General features: G+C 35.5%; 1 protein-coding gene across 1 annotated transcript in view; it reads left to right on the top strand.

Annotated features, from left to right (window-relative positions):
* The first annotated feature begins 1,035 nt into the window (after positions 1-1,035).
* LOC121316449 (protein lin-28 homolog B-like) overlaps positions 1,036-11,446 on the top strand; it is a 45,243-nt gene continuing 34,832 nt past the window's right edge. Inside the window, exons 1-2 of the mRNA XM_041251516.1 lie at positions 1,036-1,144; positions 1,753-1,943. Of these exons, the coding sequence (XP_041107450.1) occupies positions 1,036-1,144; positions 1,753-1,943 (300 nt within the window). The remainder of the gene's footprint in view (positions 1,145-1,752; positions 1,944-11,446) is intronic.

Here is an 11,446-nt window from a genome sequence, read left to right as displayed (position 1 = left end):
TAATGCTGAGCAGCAATTCTTAAACTCATGAATATAAAATTAGTTATCTATCATATATATATATATATATATATATTATATATATATATATATATATATATATATATATATATATATAATATATATATATATAGAGAACGTTATTAATTCATTACGTTATGCAATATCTTTATTCACACAAGTAAGTTGTTAACCTTCACAAAATGTAAGATGCAGCATTTACAGTCAAAGACCTGTATAAAAGCAAAGTTTTTTAAACATACGGTCCTGGAAGCTAGTATTAATCAAACCCGCTTTCCCGAATATAGCTGGTGTTGAACACTTCAAACGTGTGGATTATGCAACTTGTGAAGTTGCACACCTAATACGACAACAAAACAAATCTATATATATTATATATATATATATATATATATATATATATATATATATATATATAGTTTTTATTTTTCAGTAGATGTTTAAAAAACTTTTGAAAAAAAGGTTTCTCTAGGATATCGACTAATAGCTGCAGATGGCAGCGTTTTTGCATCAAAAAAAAAGACTTTTCTGGAAAAGAGATTAATTCTGCATGCCATGTACGTACATGCTTTTTATTTAATTAATTATTGTAATAAAAAACAACAACTTTGATTTAAAAAAAAAAAAAAAAAAAGTTGTTCAGTTTGACCAGCGTTTCGAGATGGACCGCTGAAAACACGTCACTGGTAGCAGTGTCACTGGTACTTCCAGTCTACCCAGTTTAATCATATGAAGTGTTCAAATTCGCTGTAGGGTTATGCGAGATTATTTATGTATTTATTTCTTCTTCTTTTTGTTCCTCCAGCGATTGTTTTGGTGACGGGTCAGATGAAATGGTTATTGGCTGTGTCTCTCTCGCAGCTCTTACCCCTTCCCCCGATCCCCTCTCCTTTCCTGGATCCGAAGTGAAATTAGTAGTAAGAAAGCATGTAATTGACAAAGTCACGTGAGTACGGGGGCCACAGACAGAGAGAAGGAGAAAAGAAAATCAGAAGAGCGAAAGCACGCTAGACCATGCGAGCTATATTTGTGATCGCTGGAAATCGGGATGTTAAATTGATGCGGAAAATCACCTACCTTAAAGAAAGTTTTCATATCAGAAGTTTGGAACAGAGGGCACGCGGTGAAACATGGCCGAAGGTTATTATATATATATATATATTTTTTTTTTTTCTTGTAATATTTCAGTCTTTATATTTGTTACTGCCTTATTTTGCCAGATCGCAGAGAGGGCACTGAGCTAACCCGCCGCCCAACTGACTCACATAGGCAAAGCTCTATTGTTTGGGGTGTTGTATGTGTAAGAACCATTTTAGTATGGGTGGGTGATCTGTACACCTGTCCCTTTAAGTTTGAGAAAGTTAATTCATTTATATGCATGTTGGAAAATAACACCGAATCTGTGCATGTCCATGCGCAGAGGGCGGGGGAGGGCTCACTGTGGAATTTTCGGCGTTTTTCTGTTTATCGTGGCCAACTGAGAAGAAAGTAAGCATTTTTTAGTTTAATTGTGGAAATGGGATCGGTTCCATACGAGTAGTATCGTACGAAAATGTGAACCATGTTTGATTTGCATGGAGGGTAACAGCTTATACCACGAACATTAACAGTGATACTAATCGATACAACGTTTCCTTAACTTTGAACGTGTGTTGCTAGTGTGTGTACACATAACGCAAGTTACAGACTTGTAATTCTGAACACTCTTTTACCATATTTTTTTTTAATCAGGAGGGCCGGGTAAAAGTGGCGCAGACGACCAAGGGAAATTGCCAGAGCCGGAAGAAGAGGAAGAATCCCGGGTTCTTTATGGAGCGGGCTGTTGTAAATGGTTCAATGTGCGGATGGGATTCGGATTTATTTCAATGACCAGTTTGGAGGGAAGCCCTCTAGAGAACCCAGTAGACGTCTTCGTACACCAAGTAAGGCAGCAGTTCATTATAATTATAGTTGTCAATTTGTCTTTCTTGAATGACGTAGTAGTTACTTAAAAAAACAAAACAAACAACTGATATTCTGAATTCTGCTGGTAAAACGACTTTTTGTTGTTGGAGGCACGCTGTCTGTTTAAGAACATTGTCATTGCATGTGATGAAGTGTGTTAGAGGTGGATCTTGTTTAGATTTTGGAAGATACACCGGTCAGTCTCCCAATACCATTTCTATGAAAGCTTGATTCTGACACATGAAACACAGTGAATATTTTTAACACTCACAACGTTGAGCAGACATCGTTGGTAAATGCTACATATAAGTTTGAAATACAATATTTAATATCATTACTGTTATATATGAATACTGATTTACATGTTACTTGCTCATAATTACATGATTTCAAACGGGAGTGGAATAAGTATACATTTAGTTGATTACATGCAAATTGAATTAGTTATGATACGCAATATAAAAATGGAATTGTAGGCCCACATATCAGAATCCATTTAACGCAAGTTGGTTGGTCTCGTTTGTTCTTTGAACAATTAGCAATAATAACAATTTATTTTTATTTTCTTGTTTTGCCTGTATGCAATGTATGCACTCATGGTAAAGACATGTCTCGTGATTGCAATGTGGACGCATTGTTTTCTTAATCTTTTTGTTTGCATTTTTAAAGAATGACCATTCTGCATTACTTATCCCAATTGCAATAATCTACATTGTTAATTACATTTGCAATGCTAAAGCGAATCCGTTAATCGTTTTTATAATTTATAGTCACCACGTTGTATTTTGTTATGCCGTTTTGTGAGAACATGATTTCAGAATATAGCCATATTAACTGGAACCTTTGTTTCCCAAGAGATTTTTACTTGGTGATGCACACGGTGAAAAACATGCTTCTTTTGAAGACCTTACAGTCGATCCTAGTCGATTGCTAACAGCCTGCCTGCTCGGGTTTTATTTCTTTGAACCTTGGCTGGGTCTTTAAGTTGTTTATGATCTCATAAAGTCGATTTTATAGATAAATGCAGGGAGCAGAATTGTCGCCGTTTGTATTCGCATACTCCAGTTACACGTGTGTTCAGCATCCTCAAAGGCAAGGGAGACTTTTGTTTTCTTTTTTGGTTACAATTTACATGGGTTTCTTTTTTTTACTCAAAACATTTGAGCAATACTTCATTTTGTTGATCTTTTATTCTTTATTTCCAAACAACAATCCCGAATTCATAGCTTGGGTACAAATAACCTAATAATGTATTTGTTTTGCTTAAAAATTGAGAACCCCTAGACCTTGTTTTTGTTTTTAAATGGGTTTATATACAGATCTAGGTGGGTGTTACAACTGCACACGTGTAGGGTAAAGTGGAAATGGTTTTGGCAAACAAGACCACTGATTTAATTTTTAGACTGTAGTTTTGAAAAGAAGCCTTGCATTCAAGTTCGAAGCTTCTGAAACGTAAGGCCAGCATAACATAATGCTGATTCATACTGCCAACTGGGGGAAATGTCAACTCAAAAGAGTGATTATTTTCCGACAATGTCTCTGCAAGTTAACAATGTTCCTATGTTTAGGCGAATACCTTGGTAGAAAGTGTTAACAAACAAAAAATAATAGGCATATAAGATTTTCTGTGAGACAAATAACTGAAAGATAGTGAAGTTGAAGTCACTATGCTATTTACAAAAAAAGTGTGGGTGGTAACAATGAATTTTTATTTTTTTTCTTTACTATTAAAATATTAATTAGTCTACATAATATGAAATAAAAACAGAATTAACAAAACATTTTCTTTACTTGTGCTGTATTTGTATGTCATCTTTCTATCTAAGAAATGAATCACTACTTTTTACTATTATATAAACATTACTAACTATAGCTTAAAGATATACAGCCTGCATTGGCAAAGTTGTCAGATTGAAGCTGGAAACATGTGCAGCTGGAGCCTGTGGACTGTTCCAAGGCTCAGTTTCTAGTTTAATATATTTATCTTGTTTCAATGTGAGGTGTCTTAGATTGGATAATAAGCGATTGACATCAGTTATAATGTATTTGTTTAATTGGGCAATTTGTTTTATACGCTATTTAATGACCTGGTGTTAAATTCTCTTAATTTTCCAGATGAAAAACAAGTGCTTAAGACTTTAAATAGTGGTTTGTTTTCTAGGTGTTTTCTCTTTTGAAAAATAGGAGTGATAAAAAATAAAACCTTTTATAGTTCTATCCATGTACAATATGTATTAAAATATAAGTTGATTAATACTAGTACATAATGTACACCTGGGTAACTGACAAATCAATGATAAATTGTGATTATTGTATGCATTAGATATTTTCCACCTCTCTGTTTTGTAAAGTACATCAATACATAATAGAAAGAATAACTAACATATATTTGTCACTATCATGAAATAATCTTATGTACAACAAGGCTCACACTGTAGAGAAAATGCTTTGTAGTGTTCTGTATTCAAATGCTTCTTCCCAAAATACTGCATGGGTGCTAACATATCCTACTGGTACTTTATATAATGAAAGTCCAATTTAAGAAACAGGAATATTTTGATTTGAATGTTCATTGCAGATTTGGGTCTTGATTTAAGTGGTTTGTTGTAACTAACTGTGTGTGTGTGTTGCATATTAAAGCAGACACCCACAACAATGATCTTCCCATATTCCCATATCCCATATTTCTTCAAACAAAAACTTGCGTGAGGTTTGCTTTGAGACTTTTACACCTAAATGGTTACATGCCTCCTCTTTTGCTTTTATTGACTGTTGTGATAAACATGTTTATTCAGCCAAGTTAAATAGTATTCAGTAGCATGCAGAACTTATTTGGCAGTTCTGCTGTTCACCTTGATGTAGTTTTGGAACATACTGAAAGCACTTGCAGTATGAAAGCAGGTGCTCCTTTTGTGTCTGGAGAATCATCATGATTTCCCTACCTCTTTCTGTGATGCCATATAAAAATAATAGTAATAATCCAAGTCTCTCACACTGAGGAGACTTTGGAACCTGTTCTGTCAATTAATATCCCTTGTTTTTTCTTTGCTATTTGTTTTAAGTGTGTTTTCTGTGCTCCCAGTACAAAACTAAATTGGAACTTCCTCCAGAATGCTAACATGTCAGATTTTTTTTAAGAATTTATGAACTTTTTTTACCTCCTTTTACCAGTGAAGCTATTTTATTGTTTGTCTTTTTTAAAGATCTTGTCATCCTGTATTTAAGTTATGAAATATTTGAATGTGTTGTGTAATTAATTGTCTGTAGTAAGTTTCATGCACTATTTAATAATTAAAAAAAAAAAAAAATTAAATCATTGGTTGTTTAGGTGCAATATTTATTTAGATATAGAATAGTCTAAATATGCTTTTAAAATCTTAAAAGGAAAAAATAATTAAATGCATAAACTGTGTTTGTGTAGTTATCACTGTCAATTAAAACCTTGCAATTAAGTTTAATTTAGTTGACAGCACAGATGTACACTGTCATTTTTTTGTTGTAATGATTTTTCTGTGTTTTGGGTAGCTGTAACAATTTAATTGTGAGTTTTAATTGCTATTTTGATTAAAATTGTAATTTCCAGATGTTTTACTGGCAGCGCTATTTAAAACTATCAAAGAAAGACACATGGAAAAATGTATTGGTAAAAGTAAAATGGCTCAAAGGGATCTTGATAAAAACCAGGTCCTCACGGAAATAACCAATTTTATAAAGATCAACTACAGCTACAAAAGGTGGGTAGTGGAACAGTTTAACTGTGCACACATTTAAGAATACACAAAACAATAGTTTGTGGTGTGTTACTTTTTGGTAAGTTGTAGGTCATACAATAAAGATAGTTAGTATCCTTTCTATATATAGTTAAACTCGGGTATCTAACAGGTCACATTTTATTGAACGGATGCACCGTCCCTGCCTTTTCTTCCTCCTCGGGTTCATATTGGTATAGAAAATATGTACCCCTCAATCGTTTAGGCTGTTAGGCTCACTGGTCACAATTAAAGTATTTTGTGCTGTTGTGCATTAGGAACAAGCCCAAGTTGCATGGTGCAGCAGCTGGTTCTGCAGTGTTCTGTTATATTTATTTAAAAATCTGCCAAAGGGCTCATTTTTAATCAGGAATCAAATGCTTGGTTCCAAATAAATAAACATCAGCCATGGGTAGATGATATTGGGTCATGGTCAACTTTTGCATATGTCTAAAACACATTTGAAAATTTTGGTTATAATGGAAGTATTTCCCATTAATGCAAAAATTAGCATTTCATCAATTTAAGGAATTTATAATAAATGCAGTATGCCGTCTTTCTTTTTGCATATATATCTCTGATCACCAAGTTAAAGGTGAAAGACGCCTACTGCTAGTTTAGTGTCACAGCTTCCAGCCGCACACGAAAGAGATACAGAATTTACTAATGGCAAACTACAAAGATAAACCCTTTAATTCATTTTCATGAAATGCGAACCACCACCTTTAAACTGTTGAATCCCTCTTTGAGCAACTGATTTGGGCCAGCGTCTTTCAGAGGAGTCACAGTGTTTTACAGAATGCAGTACATTTTGCTTTTAAATACTTGTTTTTTTTTTTGTTTTTTTTTGTAATACCTCTAATCTGCAGTGGTTCTTCATTGCAACATTGTGTCTGCATAAAAACATGATCAGCAGTTTAATAGTTGGCATTTAGACCGAGCCATTTTGTAGTTTTACCAACCTGCTTGATACAGCAGTAGAATATTAAGCTATACATTGTGAATACTTTAAAAAAGGTGAGGTCTTCTGTCTGCATATGGGACATGACCATACTGCATGGTATTTAAAATAAATGGAACTCCATACATGTTTAAATGGTTTTGATGTTGGTCAATGGCCTTTTGTGACCACTACATTCCCACTGCTCTATATTATCCCTTAGGCTTTGACTGGCTACAGAAATACTCGTTTATGGTAGCATAATATACAACCCTATTCTGCACTATTACCATGGTATGTTACAGTGATGATGTTGTGCTCAATAGAACAAGCAGCAGTTATTCATACTTCAGCATTTACCCACTGTAAATAGGTTGCATTCTCTAAGTGTAATGAATCTAACAATACAAAAGGGTGTTTCAGAATAATTCTAGTTGAAACAAAAGTTTTGAGCATGTAAGTAGTACTTTTTTTAAGATCACATTGACCAGTGTAGTTTTGTGAAATAAGGGATTACTGATGCAAGTATTAACAAATGTATGTATTTAGAACATCCACATATATGATGATAAAATTGCACGCATGCCTCTTTAATAGGATCCTCCCCCACTCCATTGAAGAATTATGAATGGAGTTGGAATTTGCACCGTCTGGCTCAGGTTGCAACCCTCATGATCAAACCCGGGAAGCAAGGGTCAGGGAAATGCATTGCCTATCACTTCCTTGGACCATAATGACCCATGTGTGTTAATAGCACCAGTGTCCCAAGCTGAAAGCTTAAAGAATAACCTTTTGAAAGCCCAGTTCTTTGTTTCTTGTATGTAGTATTTGGTGCTTGCAGTAAATGCGTCATTTGGCATATAGACTTTTGATTTATGTATTTTTTCTAATTAAGTATGTTTTTAATTACGTGTGTTTGTGTCATATATATATATATATATATATATATATATATATATATATATATATATATATATATATATATATATATATAAAACTTCATTCTTCTTTATGCATAGATTGAAGCCTATACAGAGGTGGTACTTAAAAACAAGGCATTCTGCATTCAGTGCAATGTTCAGGTTTGTGAATGATGCCCCAAAAATCTTATCTTTAAAAAAAAAAAAAAATCTTGCTACAATTATGTAGGTGCTACTTGATGTATTGAGGAGGTTATAATGTAAAGATTAGCCTCAGCCCATTTCAGATTTTCTGGCATGCTGGCTCCACCCTTGAATGGCTAATACTGTGCTTTTTGCTTTTTATTTTAAGGAAGGGAAAACAACTAGTCTCAGTTCTGGGCACGTGACTTCCTATTTGAGTCCTATATATTTAGGGTGTGAGTGATTCATAATGTATAATGGATCAGCCATGAAATTCATATGCTGTGGTGTATGACACATGACAAGGAAATGTGTAGTGTTCATTTTCTTCATGTTTCATTCATGTGTCATGAAATGGGTGTGTTCCTGGAAGCACATTTAACCTATTGCTTCAATTAAATATGTTGATTTAAGAATGTGATAAGCTTAGCATAAATAAGTGATTTCTGGTGGGATGCATATTTTGACTATTCACTGTCATAGTGCTGAAAATATGCTGTGTAATACAATTTGATAAACGTAGTATTTTGTGACATTTGTGTGATTCACTCTATTCTTTGTGCGAGAAACAGCTGTTTTAAATTTTATAAAACTAACCAAATACCTGATATCCTATCGACACTGCTTAAATAGTGCAAGATCATCTCCCATTGAAACAATGCCATTTGCTTCACTGACATTCAAGTTAACATGCAATGATTGTGCATTACTTTTAGGCAGTGTGAAGAATTGTTTCTCATCTTGTTTACTTTTAAGTTTCTTTTAAGGTCTAAGATCTCTTCCAAAGTGTTCTCTAATCTCATAAATTATAGAAAAAGTCCAGGGGGGGGGGTGGTAGACAGGAACGCATTTTGCTAAATATACATGCTTGGTGTGCTTGCACACCTTAGGACCTTCAGAATGTGGAAATCTGCATTTACTGTTCATACATGCTTCATTTGGGGCACAATTTTGGGACTAAATGTATACTTCTGTCATTTCTATCACCTAAGTAATTTTTGGAAAATTTCAGAGGGGGTTGTGGGTAACAGATTTTAGGGAGGGGTGGTTGTGTTACCCATCTCTGACTTATATAGTTTGTGGGGGGTTAAGAAAAGATATGGTTGTCCCTAGTTACTTTGCTGCCCGCAGGGAGTTTTGCCGTGCTAAATATGGGGAGGTGCCACGTGCCGACATCGGCAGAATTATCATGGAAAATGCCTGCCACGTGTGTCTTGTTTTGAGGCTTATTGCAGCCAGGAACCTCATGTAAAAGTTAATGTGTTTGGTATCCCTGCAGAATATGGAAATCTACATTTGCAGTTCAAGCATCTAGCTTTTGTGGCACAACATTGGGAGTAAGTATAAAGTTTTGTGGTTGTGTTTTTTTTTTTTTTTTTTTGCATATATTTTTAAAATATCGTTTGTGGCCCTTCAAAGCATAAAATGTTCTAGTTTTTGTAAAATCACTTTTTTCAAGATGAACAAAGATTGACAGTTTTTCTGCTTTTTTGATGTTTGCAACTATAAAATATGCCTTGTCAGGTGGTAATCCTTATTGAGGGGTTCCATGTTGACCATGTTTGAGTCTAATACCATCGTAATCCTCGCCACCAACAGTTTCAGAATGTATGTAGTTTTTCAGCTGTTCAGCTTCCTTTGATACAATTTGTGCAAGAAGGTCAGAAAATAGAGAACAATGGCAAAAAAAAGTAAATATATGTAAGGCAGTCATGTGCAGTACTTTTTATTCCAATCAAAATAATGTCCTAAAGTTTGAAATCGGTATGTATCTAGTTTTTATATGCCCCAAAGTTTTATTTGTATCCTATCTATCTCTCCCTCTCTCTCTCTCTCTCTCAACATTTAACCTGCAGTTTCTCAATCAATTGACCAGATATGCCCAAATACTTAAGTTTTCGCTGTGTTTCCTTTTAAAGCTGTGAGCAATTTGACTTTGAAATGTTTGTCCCAAATTCAGGGAAAACCTCTAGCAGCGAAAGGGTTAATGTAGTGGGTTATGATTTTTCACCCACCCCACTTAATTATTGTAAACTTGGTGTATTTTGGGATTCTACAACTGGGACTCCCCTCCTGTGTCATCCTGCTAAATATCTGTCAGTCAACCTTTAATTACCTGTCGGTCGGTCACCCTATTTAAACCGTAGCCAGCTTCCTAATTCACATCTTGCTTTTCAGTTTGCAGTTACCATGCAGACTAGCAGACCCAATCTTAAAACAAACCTTTGTTTTCAATTGGTATAAAGTGACTACTCACCCGAGGCAGCTTTCGTTGTCATTTAACTCTGATGAAGAATTTCTCTGTCCTTATGGCTGTCTTCCTTCAACAAATAATCCACTGAAAAAACTTTAAAAGAAATCCGCCCAACCTGCTTCTCCTTAATCTGACAATGCTGCTGCTTCAATCCCTGCTTATCCAGCTGTGCCCGCTGCCACTCCTCTTCGCCGCTCTAAATGCATCAAAGCTCAGAATGATTCTCCAGTGCAACTTTTTTACAAGGATTGGCCCATCGACAAACTCGGGAAAGCTCTTTTCAAAGAAGGATTGCCCTTGAAGCAGGGCGCGATCAGGCTGCTTTTATTTGTTTCATGTTGCAACTCTGTCGGCCGAACCTATCTTTCCTCCTGAAGTGGCTCGGGAGAGATCCAAACTAGTCGGTTCTTGTGCCACCCGTGCTGCATTGCAAGCTTCTTTACCTCAGATTCTGTAACTATAACCACTCAGTTTTCAATTTCATCTGATCCTTGCCCCGATTTGTGTTATCAGATTTTTAATGATATCAAGCAACTCATTTATCCTCTTTCCACCACAGTTTCTACAGTATCTGATCACCTGGATGTGCTGGATAGCAGGATCACTCGCTTGGAACCAGCAGCCATTACTTCCTCATCAGTGGTAACAGCGTTCGTCTCTCCCGCTGCTTCAGCCATGCCTACACCTACTCGTGAATTGCTAGTTTTTACTGTAGCGACAGTCTCTGGTTTAGGAACCTTTACTTCAGTTGGTCATCGCAACTCTCTCTCTCTCTCTCTCTCTCTCTCTCCTCAACCTGAGACGCAATTGAAGGCAAAGACGTTAATTCTTATTGAAACCTCAATTTCTGGATCACAGCGTAGATGACTGGAGATATGTCTGTTACTGAATTCTCGGGATCGTCAGCTGCGTAAAAAAAAAAAAAAAAAAAAAAAAAAAAAAAAAAACCTCTCTCTTGGAGAATCATCTGTGCTTACGTTTTCTGTTTTTTGAGTATCCTGAAGCCTTTTCAGCCAAAGCAGATACTTGGTTAGCATTGGACAATACACTGATTGGTGTCAACCCGATCATGATTTCTTTAATAGATTCTTCAATGGTCTCCGTGCTAACTCTTGCAAAGTTTGTGCCTCCATTCTACCTCTGTGTCCAAACGCAGCCTCCTCTTCACTCCTCATCAGTCCCAAACAATTCTTCCCCCTACTCAACAACACAATTTTTTTTTCACGTTCCATCTGCCCTCTTCCCCCCCTAAAAGCCATCATTACTAATCGCTTCTACCCCTGTCAACATTCCGGCTCTTCAGTGTCACCCCCGATCATTTTTTTTGTTAATTAGCTAATTTCTGTCCTTGCTGGTGGTTTTTCTGCTTGTTTAAAATCCACCCTCCTTCCTCTATTACTTGTAAAAACCTCCAATGTTCTATAAAAGAACCAGA

This window comes from Polyodon spathula, chromosome 5 (genome assembly GCF_017654505.1).
Source record: "Polyodon spathula isolate WHYD16114869_AA chromosome 5, ASM1765450v1, whole genome shotgun sequence".
NCBI classification, from domain to species: Eukaryota; Metazoa; Chordata; class Actinopteri; order Acipenseriformes; family Polyodontidae; genus Polyodon; species Polyodon spathula.
The sequence above is the reverse complement of the archived record's forward strand: the minus strand, read 5'-3'. Positions and strand labels throughout refer to the sequence as shown.